The sequence below is a fragment of the Schistocerca serialis genome, chromosome 9, assembly GCF_023864345.2.
Source record: "Schistocerca serialis cubense isolate TAMUIC-IGC-003099 chromosome 9, iqSchSeri2.2, whole genome shotgun sequence".
NCBI classification, from domain to species: Eukaryota; Metazoa; Arthropoda; class Insecta; order Orthoptera; family Acrididae; genus Schistocerca; species Schistocerca serialis.
In genome coordinates, this window is record NC_064646.1 from 379321345 (window position 1) to 379338431 (window position 17087).

Genomic DNA, 17087 nt, shown 5'->3' on the forward strand with positions numbered 1-17087 from the left:
GTTCCCTCCTACAATCACTCAACAATGACACCTTCCTGTACACCACAATGTCATTAGTAAACAGCCACAGATTGCTACCAGATTGTTTACATATAAAGAAAATAACAGTGGTCATATCACACATCTCTGTGGCACTCCTCATGATACCCTTGTCTCAGATGAACACCTTCCATGGAGGACAACACAGTGGGTTCTGCCACTTGAGAAGGCTTCAAACCACTCACATATGTGTGATCCCATTCCGTATGCTCATATCATCATTAACAGTCTCCAGTGTGGCACCAAGTCAAATACTTTTTGGATATCTAGGAATACGGAATCCACTCTCTTGCCCTTCATCTGTAGTTCACACAATATAATGTGATAAAAGGGGCAAGTTAAGTTTCACGCCAGCAACACTTTCTAAAACCATGCTGATTTGTGGACAGAAGCTTTTCTGTCTCCAGGAATCTTACGATATTCAAACTGAGAATATATTCAGGAATTCTGCAGCAAACCAATGTTAAGGGTCTTTGTCTGATTGTGCGGGTCTTTTACCCTTCTTATATACAGGAGTCACTCTCGCTTTTTTCCAGTTTCTTGGGACTTTACGCTGATAGAGAGATTTGTGATAAGTGTTATACTACATGATGATAAAGTAGGAACCTTTAGACCACTTCATATGGGATGACCGTAGTGTACATCATAAAATTGTGATAGAAACTTAACTGGTATGGTGTTACAGACATTCCTCTTGCACGGAGTCTTCTATTGATAGAAAATAGACAACAACATTATTAATTAATATAATAGAAATAAACAATTTGGAGTGAAACAACAAAAAAATTAAACAAAATATGTTCGGTGAGGTGATGTGCTTGTACCTCTCCAGTTCTTGGTGTACATACATGATATATCTGGGACACTTGAGAGCTCTTACAAACTGTGAAACCTGGTGATGACCTAAGCAACCAGATGGATAATAAAATTAGGTGTCTGAAGCACATGGATAAGTTAATCAAAAAGCTCTCTTCTGCCTGCTTTGCACTTAGCAATCTAATAATGTTGACCTGCAGACAGGATTGCCAACATAGAGTTCTTCATATTCTTTATTAATCATTTGACATAAGTAGGCCTGTAAGCTACAGACTTTGTCAGTAAGTTAGGTATACTGTATTTCTTAGTATTAAATATGCAGAAATACATTACTGCAACCTTAAACTTATACTGGGCATATGAAGGGGTTCTTCTAATGAGTGAAATGGATTTGCTAATAAACTATCGAGCTGTTCCATAAACAATTAACAATTTGCCTCTCATACTTTGTGTTTAGAAAACTTTTGTAAGCCACCACACTCTGAATGCAATACAAACCTCACTAGTGTTAGTTTTTTGTTGCTCTAAACATATCAAAAAAAGTTCTGCATCACCTGGGTTCCCAGAACTCCTGGCGATAGACGTTGACTGTGGATGTTGTATCACAGACACAGTCCCTTCGACTGTTCAGAGACGTCACTAAACCCGCTCAAAGATGGAAACAACCACGCATTAGCGGAGGGGGTCCGACAGCCGATCAGTTCCAGTCATTCCACCAGGAATAGGTACATGGCTCGCATTGTCTGTAGTTCAGTCATTCCTAGACTGTCAATACCACAGTTCGATCACATCCACATTGTTACTTTGTGCCAGGAAGGGATCTCAACAAGGGAAGTGTCCAGGAATCTCTGAGTGAACCAAAGCAATGTTCTTTGTACATGGAGGAGATACAGAGAAAAGGTTCAAATGGCTCTGAGCACTTTGGGACCTCAGAAGTTGAGGTCATCAGTCCCCTAGAACTCTGAACTACTTAAACCTAACTAACCAAAGGACATCCATGCCCGAGGCAGGATTCGAACCTGCGACCGTAGTAGATACAGAGAGACTGGAACTGTCAATGACATGCCTCGCCCAGGCTGCCAAAGGGCTACTACTGCAGTGGATGACCACTACCTACCATGACACATGCAGCGCGGTACAGATGGGTCCAACAACATGCCGAATGGACCGCTCAGGATTGGCATCATGTTCTCTTCACTGATGAGTGTTGCATACGTCTTCAACCAGACAATCATTGGAGACATGTTTGGAAGCAACCTGGTCAGGCTGAATGCCTTAGACACACTATCCAGTACATGCAGCAAGGTGGAGGTTCCCTGCTGTTTTGGGGTGGCATTATGTGGGGTCAATGTATGCCACTGGTGGTCATGGAAGGTGTTGCCACGGCTGTACAATACATGATGTCATCCTCTGATCGATAGTGCAACCATATCGGTGAGGCATGAATCTTCATGGATGACAATTCGTGACCTCATCATGCACATCTTGTGATTGACTTCCTTTAGGATAACAACATCGCTCGACAAGAGTGGCATGTTCTCCAGACACGAACCCTATCAAACATGCCTGGGATAGATTGAAAATGGCTGTTAATGGACGAGGTGATCCACCAAACAAACTATGGGATCTACGCCGAATCGTCGTTGAGGAGTGGGACAATCTGGACCAACAGTGCCTTATGAACTTGTGGATAGTACGCCATGACAAAGACAGGCATGTATCAATGCAAGAGGATGTGCTACTGGGTATTAGAGGTACTAGTGTGTACAGCCATCTGGACCACCACCTCTGAAGGTGTCACTACATGGTGGTACAACATGCAATATGTAGTTTTCATGAGCAACAATAAGGGTGGAAATTATGTTTATGTTGATCTCTACTCCAATTTTCTGTATAAGTTCCGGAACTCTCAGAACCGAGGTGATGCAAAACTTCTTTTATAGTCCACAGGTGTCATGGTGTCTTTGGTTACAACTACAGGTCAGGTGAAAGCCCATACGAATTCCCACATAGCATACTATTAACCCCATCCGTCTGCATCTGCACTGTGATGAACTTTTCGAGCAGACAATCACCTGAATGACTGTGTGCACCTTGGCTGACTTTTGAGCCAGTGTAGATAGGCAACATGATTACCAGACCCGGCAATATGTTTACATTGATCCATGGTCCTATCTGCATGATTCTGTGCCCACTGCAATAGTAACAGTAATTGACAATGTGTCGGGTTCTTTGGCCGATTTCTGATGATTTGCCAGCAGAAGTGGATGGCATTGTCAAAGCTTCACCCTCCATTGCTAGTGGTTTGACAATGCCAGCTACTTGTGATGGTGAAAAATCAGAAAAACCATCAGACAAACATCAGCCAAAGAACCCGAGACACAATCCAACAGGCAGTTTGTAAACAAGTGGCCACAAAAAATTTAATTTTGAATGGACAATAATATTGGGTCAATATGGAAACATATAACCTGACTCTTTCCACATCGACAATTATTTTCACTTTATGATGGTGTTTCCAGAACACTATATGAATGAACTAACATGACTTCAGTTTGTCACCAGCAATAAGTATCACAGATGACTAGAGATGCAGTTTGGAGTAACTTTATCCCTGTGACATTATATGCTTCAATAACTCAAAATATCCTCCCTTATGTTGGAAACACAATTGAATGAACAGACAAATGATGCTAACAGCTTATCTCGCCATAAGTCTAAGCTCAATTATCTTAATCCAGTAAATATCGACAAGCATTGGATACTTCTAGATATGCAGTTGACTGGATATGTAAAGTAGTACGTTCTTCACAGCATTAACCAAGATGTCTGTCATATTTGTCACTTACAAATGCTGATATATCATGCTTCAAATAAAATGACTGTCAAATAGTGTGCAATTAACAACGCTATCTTCAATTTTAGTGTGCTACATGTCCCATCCACAGTCCATTTATGTGTAAAAGGGCGAAATTTAGAGTTGAGATAGTTGTATTATTGGTCCAGGACACGTGTGTGACTATATTTAGCAGCCAGAAAATTTCTAGAGTATCTATTTCACAAATATAATATTGCTTCACAAATTTTCATTTATTAATATTGGGACATATTTCAGCATAATCTCATAACACGCAAACATATCATAAAATGAAAACTAGTAGATCAAGAATATGTCAGTGGGACTGTATGATGACTGTCATTCAAATCGACTTTCATTGCTCACTTTCAGCTTTTACACCACGCACTTCTCTTATCTTGCCTTCAACTGTTCACCTTGGACAACAATACTGGCGTATCTGTCAAAAAAACACCTCCTGTACACTTTTCCTTCAGTTCTGTTAACCGTTACCAGTATCGGAATAGAAAGTATGTTACGTGTGCCAGACGAGAAATACACAAGGAAAAGTTTTATCATGCCTTGGCGAAAGGTAACTCAGCAATCAGGATGCTGGAAGCTTTAAGTTTAAATGGTGCTACGTACATATATATGATGCACCCCAAGCGCTTCATCAACAGAGTACTGGAAAAACACCCCGAGTACGTTGTACGGAAGGACCCCACTGATAACGGACTACTCTGATTCAAGATCTCAAAATTTCTTAAAACAAATGTGCTCACATTTTTATCATTTCAACTTCGTCTTCTTCCATAGTTCTTATTTTCACCTCTGGCAATGTCACGATGGGATCAAAATGTGGATCATGTTCCTGCACTGCCTCATCGGGTGCTGTCTCCTCGGTTGTTTCCTTGTGGTCTCCCTGGGGACAAGACGCCGAAACACGAAAATTCAGTGTACGGTTTTTTTTTTTTTTGTGATACATACATTGGACAGTAAACGATCAGTTTATTCCATCAGCTCAAAGCTAATACTCTACAGTGTGGCATTATACATACGTGGTCCTCAGACATACTAAATGTTTTGAATCGTGCCCACACACAACTTCTCAAACACACAGTTGCCGCCAGCACACACAAAACTCACTCAAACGATGCCAAAGAATGTCTGCTAAGACCAGAGATATTTTCGTCTCCGATCTACTAACCAAAGAAAAATAATCTCCCTCTGATATTAAACCAAGCTGTGTATAGCATTTTCGGCGGAAACTGATGACAAAGTATTCAATATGACAGTTTCTTGTGTATGTCTAATGTCATGCACACAAAGAGAGGTATGAGGTAATAAAACTAAAAACAAAGGCAATGTCTCCAGGGTTCATCGTATTAAGTCAAGACGCTTTTGGATGCTACATTGGGTTTTATTAAAGCGTAACTTACGAACTTGCAGAAACTAACAAACGACAAAAATGCAAAGCATCATCTCCAAACCCAAAGAGAAAACGTAATGTAAAACTGAGTCTCTTCCAAACCTCACAAAAATACATTGTGCGGTTTATTCAGCCAGCGGCGATTCACACACAGTCTCTCTGCGGAAGAGCGGAGCTCCAGGAACGTTTGGGTATGTGTACAGAACACGTCGACCAGCTCTTGTGCAAAATATCGGCGTCCCCTCTGGGTTTGCTTATCGTGTTTAGGTTTGCGTTTACTGTTCTTGATCTGTTCCTTTTTTCCGTTCCGCCGCTGTGGACATGGTTTCCCCCTTCTTTTCCTGAATCATTTTGTAGCCCAACGGTAATAAATATGCGGGCTTTACTAGTCCTAGGGAACTTTTCTGCCGTTGCACTATATTTGGATCGTATGTTCATCACGTTTTAGGACTGTATTGTCTGGCATACAGTGATTATAGAGGGGGACATGCCGTGCCTGTTCTTAACATTACACGCGAGCATGTACTTAGATCTTCGTGCACAAAAACTTATATTCCCCAAGCTGTGACGCTGGTGATGGATGCTGCTTGGATATTTGGTTTTGCACTTCTTCTAACAAGTATGGAAAATTGATCACTTTCAGTTCTGACTGTGTCGAAAAAATTCTGATGGTAGGCGTAAGGTCTCCCTGTATACCACTTCTGCTGTGAAGCTTCTGTATCTTGCTTATATCTAATGTAGAGGCCTTGCAATACCACGATAAGTGCAGAGGTCCAGGTATCTTCGTGACACATGATCGCAGCTTTCAATGTTCTGTGCCAGTGTTTCACTATTTCATTACTTGCCAGGTAGTATATAGTTGTATGATGATGTCAGAACCCACACAGATTAGTCAGTTTTAGGAATAGTGTCAACCCTGGACTGTGGTGACATGCAACAGACAGCTAAATCGTGCTACCCACGTTGCTAAAAAAAATTTTTGCCACCGTCTCTGCCATGAGACCTTTGATTGGGACTACCTTCACCGATCGAGTATATTGGTTGTGTAACATCCACGAGATAAATTTTAGCTACAGTGCGATGAGAGGAAATTATGCCTCTAACAGTTATAAGCATTGTCTAACCGACATATGAAAAAATAGTGAAAACGATGATAAATATTAATTATTTATATAATATTTTATGATGTAATTGGACATATCGATATGTATCATAAAAAGACAATGATAATTGTAAATTCCTTTTATGATCCTCATTTGTCTTCTTTTGTTTTTATCTTTTGTTGGATGGCTTTTGTAGGTTGCGGACGAATATAAAACTGGGGTCTGTTAAGAAATTGTAATTATTTGTTAATTATTACTTGAGAATAGAGTTCATTATTATTATAAATATGAGTGAATAATTATTTGTAACTTTAATTCCTCACTCAATAAGCATTATCTGTGTTAATTATTTCTTTCCGCTGCAAGGAGCCCAGCCATTGATGATAGCGATTTGTATCGCGTTTTTTTGTCTGTGTTTTCCTTAGAAAAGAATCAAATGTTTGCTTGATGAAGTCTAAATAGTGCACAATACACAAGTAAAGTTTAATAAGCATTTCAAATACTTATATTATTCGCTCTAACAATAGAAAGTCTCTATTAATTGTCTGCCGCCATCTTAACAATTATCTCAGCAGCACATTCAAATTACGCAACTCTGCAGACATAAATGCCGAAGGTAATACAAATGTGTAAAAAGAAATGTGCACCGGTGATCCCGAACTCATTTTAATGAAAATAATTCGAATCAGATTGGTTCTTTAAAAACAGTGCTCATAGCAACATCGTTATAACAAACTTTTCTAGCTGATGTATAGAGCCGAAGCTTATTACGCACGAGTTGCGAAGAATATTGTTTCAGGTAACATACGTCAGTGTTCTGCGAGGCTGATATTCAGTGGTTTTACTGATCATTTTGCTGAAGATAACTGTTTCTATCATAATAAATAGTTGTATAGAATCTGTTGTATGAACTGTGATTTAGTGACAAATACACAACTTACAGACAACACTTTAACACAACTTTAACTTGGTTTTCTTTAGCAACTTGACCAAATCTTTAGCCAGGAGAAAAATTATTTAGTAATTACTCAATGTAATAAAATAAGATTATCATTTTCATTTACAAATTAATAAAATACCAAACCACCGAATAACACAGCGAACGCCACACTGGCGCCCAATGTGGGGCCACCAATGCACATTTATTCATTGTAATAATTGAAATTGTGATGTGTTACAGGTACGGGGTACCAAAACAAACTATTAATCATTGTATATTTACTTGTTTCATGAGCATTGACATCTTCCTACCAAAGTGCTGTACGAATCTGTATCTGCACTGATGTGAGACACAGGAGTAACTTGATATAAGCAGTGCAGCCCACAACTCTCAATCAACACAGGTAGTAAAGCTGTGAGGACGCGCTGTAAATTGTGCTCGGGTAGCTCAGTTGGTAGAGCACTTGGCCACGAAAGGCAAAGGTCCTGAGTTCGAGTCTCGATCCGGCACACAGTTTTAATCTGCCAGGAAGTTTCATATCAGTGCACACTCCACTGCAGAGTGAAAATATCATTCTGGCATACATCCAGTAGTTTTCATTTGAAACTTCAAAAGTGTTCTTCCAAAATCATGGTCGGAAGAACAGAAAATACAGTTTGTGGTTCACATATTTCTGGTGATGCGTCGCTCTGGGCATTAAATGCGGCAGAAACTTGCAAGACTTTCCTCGACTTTGAGAAGGCGTTCCTTGATCAATTCTGGTCAGCGTCTGCTCAAGAGGGACTCCGTAAAGTTGTTTACAATGCAGAAATGTACAATCCGAAAAAAATGGTTCAAATGGCTCTGAGCACTATGGGACTTAACATCTATGGTCATCGGTCCCCTAGAACTTAGAACTACTTAAACCTAACTAACCTAAGGACAGCACACAACACCCAGCCATCACAAGGCAGAGAAAATCCCTGACCCCACTGGGAATCGAACCCGGGAACCCGGGCGTGGGAAGCGAGAACGCTACCGCACGACCACGAGATGCGGGCTGTACAATCCAAAGTCAGGTTCCTTAAGGCAGTCCTTTGAAAAATATATTAACATGACCCGGTACTGGGATGAGCCAGTAACCACCAGAGACTTATTGCGAGTGTTAAAAGCTAGATTACCCATACATATTAGAGAAAAATTATTTAATGTTACAGACACTGATCTGAAAGAATTTCTGTCTGTAATTGGTTCTCTGGATCTAGTGCAAGAAGATGCCAGAAAAAATTATGACGTGATCAGCAATAATAATAGTCCTAATAGAAAAAATTCATGGAATGGAAATAATGGAAATAGGGGCGAAGGTAGTCCAAAGAAAAATACACTCCTGGAAATGGAAAAAAGAACACATTGACACCGGTGTGTCAGACCCACCATACTTGCTCCGGACACTGCGAGAGGGCTGTACAAGCAATGATCACACGCACGGCACAGCGGACACACCAGGAACCGCGGTGTTGGCCATCGAATGGCGCTAGCTGCGCAGCATTTGTGCACCGCCGCCGTCAGTGTCAGCCAGTTTGCCGTGGCATACGGAGCTCCATCGCAGTCTTTAACACTGGTAGCATGCCGCGACAGCGTGGACGTGAACCGTATGTGCAGTTGACGGACTTTGAGCGAGGGCGTATAGTGGGCATGCGGGAGGCCGGGTGGACGTACCGCCGAATTGCTCAACACGTGGGGCGTGAGGTCTTCACAGTACATCGATGTTGTCGCCAGTGGTCGGCGGAAGGTGCACGTGCCCGTCGACCTGGGACCGGACCGCAGCGATGCACGGATGCACGCCAAGACCGTAGGATCCTACGCAGTGCCGTAGGAGACCGCACCGCCACTTCCCAGCAAATTAGGGACACTGTTGCTCCTGGGGTATCGGCGAGGACCATTCGCAACCGTCTCCATGAAGCTGGGCTACGGTCCCGCACACCGTTAGGCCGCCTTCCGCTCACGCCCCAACATCGTGCAGCCCGCCTCCAGTGGTGTCAACGACAGGCATGAATGGAGGGACGAATGGAGACGTGTCGTCTTCAGCGATGAGAGTCGCTTCTGCCTTGGTGCCAATGATGGTCGTATGCGTGTTTGGCGCCGTGCAGGTGAGCGCCACAATCAGGACTGCATACGACTGAGGCACACAGGGCCAACACCCGGCATCATGGTGTGGGGAGCGATCTCCTACACTGGCCGTACACCACTGGTGATCGTCGAGGGGACACTGAATAGTGCACGGTACATCCAAACCGTCATCGAACCCATCGTTCTACCATTCCTAGACCGGCAAGGTAACTTGCTGTTCCAACAGGACAATGCACGTCCACATGTATCCCGTGCCACCCAACGTGCTGTAGAAGGTGTAAGTCAACTACCCTGGCCAGCAAGATCTCCGGATCTGTCCCCCATTGAGCATGTTTGGGACTGGATGAAGCGTCGTCTCACGCGATCTGCACGTCCAGCACGAACGCTGGCCCAACTGAGGCGCCAGGTGGAAATGGCATGGCAAGCCGTTCCACAGGACTACATCCAGCATCTCTACGATCGTCTCCATGGGAGAATAGCAGCCTGCATTGCTGCGAAAGGTGGATATACACTGTACTAGTGCCGACATTGTGCATGCTCTGTTGCCTGTGTCTATGTGCCTGTGGTTCTGTCAGTGTGATCATGTGATGTATCTGACCCCAGGAATGTATCAATAAAGTTTCCCCTTCCTGGGACAATGAATTCACGGTGTTCTTATTTCAATTTCCAGGAGTGTAAAAGTAAAGCATATAGTAACGGAAAATACAATAATAATAATAGTAGTAGGAATCCATACAACCAAAATTTTCGTTATCCTAATAATAATAACAGTAATTATCAAAAGGCTGAAGAACACCAACAACCGAATGGTAATCAGAGGCAGTACCACAATGAAAACCCAAACAATAATAATAGCAACCGAAAGAGATGAAATGACAACAGGTCAGACAGTCCATATAAAGACAAGCCCAAAAATATGCGGGGTGACAGTGAATATTGGCAACAGCAAGGGCCAAGTCATTGGCAGCCACAGCATAATTCTATCAATTCAGGACAGCCAATAAATTATGTACAGGCTATACCTATACCAAGCAATCAATATCCACCATGGTGGGATCCAAGCAGGCCTCCTCCGACTGAAAACTCATAAAGTGTTAGAACAGTGGAGGTACCTTCGAAAGCAAAACAAAGCACTCAGAAGCCAACAAACTAATTTCGGTCCCTGTAGGCCCTCGCCAGGTGACAGAGGCCAACAATGAAGGCAATAGGTCGATGGAACAAAAAATAAACATGATACGGTATCAGGACGGCAACAGGATCGAAGATGAGCTATATCAGGAACCTGCTGTCTCTGATAAGCCACAAAGGGAAAATATCCAAGCAAGTGTCACAGGAGCTGTAAATGGTGTAACAACTACTATTCTGCTTGACACAGGTGCGAATGTATCAGTTATGAACACGCAGTTTTTCAAGAAGATGTCGGAGAGAAGAAGATTGGCGATTTTGCCGGTTGCAGATTTTAAGGTTATAGGGGCATTGGTAAAAAAGGCACAGAGTATAAAATACCAGACACAGGTGGAAGTTTCCTTAGGAAATGATCACTTATTATGCACATTCCTACTAAGGGATGACTTGTCAGTACTGGTGCTTCTGGGTCTTGAGTTCCTTCGGGAAAGGGAAGCTGTAACTGATCTCGCCCGTGGGACATGTGCACTTAAGTACCAACAGCGACCCATAACATTAATGCTGAATCGGGAGTTCGGTGCGAACCTTCCACTGATGAGAAAAATGAATCTTTCTGTCAGCAAACAGAAGTTGCTAGTGTTGGATCATAAGCACCCACAGATGTGTCACAAAACTCGAAATAACGGTGCACCCAGCAACGTGAGTGATATCGTCACAACAATAGAAGAGAAAGTACAGGAGGCAACTTGCATTAATGCTCCAGAGGCTAGACAATTAACAGAATTATTATCTGGATACCTCGAAGTATTCACTGAACGCCCTGGAATCATAAAAGATTACCAGTATTATATGAAAGTATATCCGCACAAGACCTGTTGCAGAGCATCTCACTCGGTCGCCTGGACTAAGAAAAACGAAGTGATGAAAGAAATCCGAAAAATGGTCGATTGGGACATTATTGAAACATCTAATTCGCCATATAGCAGTCCCCTATTAGCACTAACCAAAGCAGATAAAAGTATATGCTTAGTTCTCGACGCACGAGACATCAATAAGATTATAATGCCAGTGCAAACGAGACCTGAAAATTTAGACGAACAAATCCAGAAGTTTTTTGGCAAGAAATATCTAACCTCGCTCGATTTACGTTCTTCATTTTGGCAAATCCTCTTATCAGAAGAACCCAGAAAATATACTGCCTTTGTGTTTGGAGGCCGAAGCTATCAGTTTCGTGTTCTTCCCTTTGGATTAAATATTAGTGCCGGTGTGTTCATAGCAGCGTTGGATCACTTACTAGGGCCCCAGTTATTAGATCGAGTCACAGCATATGTTGATCACCTATTGCTAGCAACAGATACCAGGGAAGAACACCTGGATTTAATACAAAATGTGATAGACAGGTTTCTAGCAAGAGGAGTCACAGTAAATTTGAAAAAAAATCCAAGTTTGCTAGGGAGGAAATAAAATTCCTTGGTCATGTAATATCGCCACAAGGTATAAAACCAGACCCTAGCAAAATGGAGGCAATTGCAAATTTTCCGTACCCACGCACGAAGAAACAACTCAAAAGTTTAATTGGCTTAGCATCTTTCTTCAGAAGATTTTTAACAGCTCAACAGCTTAACAGTGAAACGTTATTGAGTTTGCTAAAGAAAAACGCACAGTGGTTCTGGACATCTAAATGCAAAGAAGATTTTGACAGTATCAAAGAGGCACTTATCAATGCACCAATTTTACATCAGCCGGATATGTCAAAGGATTTCTTTATTGCAACAGATGCATCGAATTATGAGATCGGAGCATGCCTGTTTCAAAAAGAAAACATCAACAACAAGCTAGAAGTCAAGATGATTGGATTTGCAAGTAGGATCGTAACCAAATGTGAACGATCCTACACCATGACCGAACTTGAGGCACTTCCTGTAGTATTTGCCTTTAAAAAATTTAGAAACTATGTTTACGGGAAATATGTCAATGTTTTATGTGAGCACAAAGCTCTGAGTTTCATGTTAACATGCAAATTACTGCACGGGTGGTTAGCTTGATGGACTATTGCCTTGCAAGAGTATGACTTCGAAATTAGACATGTCCATGGACCAGATAATGTAACTGCCAACGCATTATCTAGGCTACCACGAGCATTACCAGTGTTTGCAGCTCTAGGAGAAAGATCTACAGAATATAAAATTCTTCTTATAAAGGACAAAGCCAATAGACAAAAAAATTTAGCATTGTGGAAAAGGGTGAAACAATGTCAAGAAAAGGATCTGATATGGAAGAACATCAGGGACGCATTGTGTCAGCAAGATAATAGTGCTTTGCACCAATATTACCAGTTGAACAATGACATTTTATTTTACAAATCTGACAATCTTAATAGTACATGGAGAGTGTGGATTCCATCAGACCTGCTTGATGATTTAATTTGGTTAATGCATCAGGCATGGGGGCACTTCGGCATTATTAAGTGTACTATGAAGATAAGTCAGTATTGTTATTATCCAAATTTAAAAAGAAGAGTTCAAGAACTTATCAGAACCTGTAAAATATGCCAAAAGGTCAAACCGAGCAATATATGCAGAGATATTGAACTACACCCTATTACTGCAAAAGTCCGAGGCAGATTGCAGCCATCGACATTGCAGGACCCCTGCCAACTGTCAGAGGAGGAGTGAAATACGTGCTTGCAGTGTGTGATTTACTTTCAAAATACGTGAAAATGTACCCACTTAGGGCATCGACTTCCAGTAGTACTGCAAAAATATTGACAAACGATTACCTCAAATCTGTTGGGTGCCCATCGATTGTCATAACAGATAATGCCACTTATTTTATTGGAGGGGGGTGGAAGAACCTTATGGATGAATATAACATCAAACATGTTCTAATTTCAAGGTTTTCACCGAGCAGTAACCCGGTTGAAAGAACTTCCAGGGAACTCAACCAGTTCATCCGAACGTACGCCCACAATAGGCACCCTAAGTGGGTGGAATACCTAAATAGTTTCATGGAAACGTATAATAATTTACCACATATGACAACTGGATCCACGCCCAGTGAACTAATGAATGAACAGAAGAATGAAGTGGACGAATGGGTTAATCCAATACCGTAGATCGAAGAGGAACAATTAACTTATCAGAAGAAACTAGATACAGCTCTACAGAATATAAATAGCCAAGCAGAGTTCCGCAAGGCGAAGTTTGACAAAAAACTTACTAAGAGACACAACAATATTGTATTGACGAGATAGTATTGTTGAGGACACATCCCAAGTCATCGATAGTCAAGAAAAAAAATAAAAAATGGCAATTACTGTATGAAGGCCCATATAAAATAGCTAATATCCCACATGAGGGGTGCTATATACTACAGCATGTCAATACAGGAAAGAGGAAAGGACCAATCAGAAGTGCAAGTGCACTATCCTATAACTGTAATTATAATTTTTATGGTAAAATAATTAGCAGTAATAATGTGATAATATTATGTATGTATTAGTTTATAAGCTTTCATGTCAAGTATTACATTGTAATGTTCTTGAATTATTTGAACAAGGAGTAGAGAATCTCCATAATAAATGTATTTTTACTCTAAAAGGGATCAATAACTTGATAAACACTTGAGTGTTATTGCATTAAATGTGAGGAATTTTACCTTTCTATAAGTAGTATAGAAATGATTAAAATGCTTAAATAATATATTTCTTCATGTGTAAGAATGGATATAACAAAAATATTTTCGTAAGATTGAGTCATGTATTCCCACACACATAGCGAGTGTTGGTGGTATGTTTGCCGTGTGACTGCGAAAAAAAAATAAAAAATAAAATAAACTGATTTTACCACTAGTGAAGCGAAATCTGAATGTGTACTGATTTACATACACGGTTTCATTATGAAGTCATTTAAAATGCTCTTATGAGCAACATTCCGGTTATATAAACCGAACATGGACATCTGTCCCAAAAACATGGTAAATAACAATCTCAATAAAAAAATAAAAATTACAAATATGTCCCAAAAACACAGTAAATAACAATCCCAATAAAAAATAGAAATATATAAATATATGTACCTGTAATAAAAATGGAAATGTACTGTTATCTGGACAGTTCAGTAATGATCTCATGGTCAAGATAATGTAGCAGATTCTGAAAGTTTTATGTTGTCTCATGTTTATGTGACAGCATAAAATTTTAAATTTTGTTATTCAGTCATGGTAATATGAACTTATGTGCAAGTGTACCATACCTCATTACTTGAAAAGTGTCATTTGCATATAGATTGTCTGTTAAGTACTGTGGAAAACTACTGACAGCAATCAGAACAGTGAAACGTGTTTTGCAGGAACTAGTGGACGCGTGAAGAGCTGTGATTTATATTGTGAATAATGATGAACAGTGATAAAAACTGTGATACCGTAACTTTATGAACGCTCTTGGAGTGTCAAAGTTAGCAGCAACGCTATGAACGTTGAGTACTGTTGACTGTATTTATAACTGATGACCTTTAGTAGTTTGATACGAAGCGTCTTCGCGTGATAAATTTAATGTGACAGACTGTACAGCCAGCCCAGCGGCAAAACAATAATGCAACGTTGGCGACGCTTAAGTAAACGAAGCACACTATGGACATTTGTATGATTAATGGTGCAGTGTTCAAAATGTACATATTGTTATAAAGTTACATGTGAATCACTACATTGTGTTGAACAGTGTCAAAATACAGAACGTACTCCAAAAACAGGCTAATTCCATCCATGTGAATGCGAGTGAAATGGACACTAATAAACTTTTCCACAGGATGAGTAATTATCTTGTCACTGATGCTTATATTTCGACATTTCATGTTCCTGTCTTAAACTGAGGGATGTGGGAAAGGAGAAACAAGACCTGCTGCAGCGCGACTTCTAGCCAGCAGCAGGTGGTCCAGCAGCAGCCACTACCTGTCTGTGTTCCAACCGTTCGACACGGGGGCGGTCTTACGACGTAAGCGGCAAATTCTTGTGACATTCGATAAATGAGTGACTTTGGAAATTGTTATGATATACCACCATGAAAAAATATTCATTATCTCAGATGCTTAGAACAAAGTCATAAATCTGCATTTTCTAGCTTATTTTATTACATTCCTGTCGAGCCTGACTGTTAAAAGCAGATGTCTGTATTTTCTTGAAGCCCCTTGGACGGTTTTATTCCCGGTTTTCCGAGTCCAGTGAACCCAAATGGGGGGAGGGGGGGGGGATAAGTTAATCTGGGAAGAATCCGCAGCAATTTCCGAGATAATACAGTCACTGAAGTCATCTAAAGTACTCAATTCAACTATATTTTTATCATGTCTAAAACAACACTGAAACTAAACATTTGCATCTTGAGAGTAGCAAATCTACATGGATTACGTGGACTGATAAAAAAAAATACAATAAATAAACAAATTTTTTTTCTCAGCCCAAGGGGCATTGTAACATCCCCGAGATAAATTTTAGCTACAGTGCGACGAGAGGAAATTATGCCTCTAACAGTTATAAACATTATCTATCCGACATATGAAAAAACAGTGAAAACGATGATAAATATTAATTATTTATATAATATTTTATGATGTAATTGGACATATCGATATGTATCATAAAAAGACAATGATAATTGTAAATTCCTTTTATGATCCTCATTTGTCTTCTTTTGTTTTTATCTTTTGTTGGATGGCTTTTGTAGGTTGCGGACGCATATAAAACTGGGATCTGTTAAGAAATTGTAATTATTTGTTAATTATTACTTCAGAATAGAGTTCATTATTATTATAAATATGAGTGGATAATTATTTGTGACTTTAATTCCTCACTCAATAAGCATTATCTGTGTTAATTATTTCTTTCCGCTACAAGGAGCCCAGCCATTGATGATAGCGATTTGTATTGCATTTTTTTGTCTGTGTTTTCCTTAAAAAAGAATCAAATGTTTGCTTGATGAAGTCTAAATAGTGGACAACACGAAAGTAAAGTTTAATAAGCATTTCAAATACTTATATTATTTGCTCTAACAATAGAAAGTCTCTATCAATTGTCTGCCGCCATCTTAACAATTATCTCAGTGGCAAATTCAAATTACGCAACTCTGCAGACATAAATGCCGTAGGTAATACAAATGTGTAAAAAGAAATGTGCACTGGTGGTCCCAAACTCATTTTAATGAAAATAATTCGAACCAGATTGGTTCTTTAAAAACAGTGCTCATAGCATGATCGTTATAACAAACTTTTCTAGCTGATGTATGGAGCCGAAATTAATTACGTCCGAGTTGCGAAGAATATTGTTTCAGGTAACATATGTCAGTGTTGTGCGTGGCTGATATTCGGTGGTTTTAATGATCGTTTTGTTGAAGATAACTGTTTTCATTATAATAAATAGTTGTATAGAATCTGTGTATGAACTGTGATTCAGTGACACTTACACAACTTACAGACAACACTTGAACACAACGTTAACTTGGATTTCTTTAGCAACTTGTCAGTTGTCTTGTGGTACATATATATTATGAACGGTACAGCCTCCATGTTCAGACGAAAGTGCCCCACTGCTTCATACACATCTACTAGCTCACGATCAAATGCTCTCCATTCGACCTTCAATGCTGTGAGCTCGCAATAAGAAAACTTAAGGAGTGCAAACAACCTTCCACATACTGATAGA

The 17087-nt window shown here is 40.2% G+C and overlaps 1 protein-coding gene across 1 annotated transcript in view; it reads right to left on the minus strand.

The window, feature by feature from the left end:
• Window positions 1-4880, minus strand: part of LOC126419184 (ran-specific GTPase-activating protein-like) — a 37085-nt gene extending 32205 nt beyond the window's left edge. Inside the window, exons 1-2 of the mRNA XM_050086316.1 lie at window positions 4750-4880; window positions 4474-4613 (exon numbers count right to left, since the gene is read on the minus strand). Coding sequence (XP_049942273.1) covers window positions 4474-4613; window positions 4750-4764 — 155 coding nt within the window. The 5' untranslated portion in view covers window positions 4765-4880. The remainder of the gene's footprint in view (window positions 1-4473; window positions 4614-4749) is intronic.
• Between the last annotated feature and the right edge of the window lie 12207 nt (window positions 4881-17087).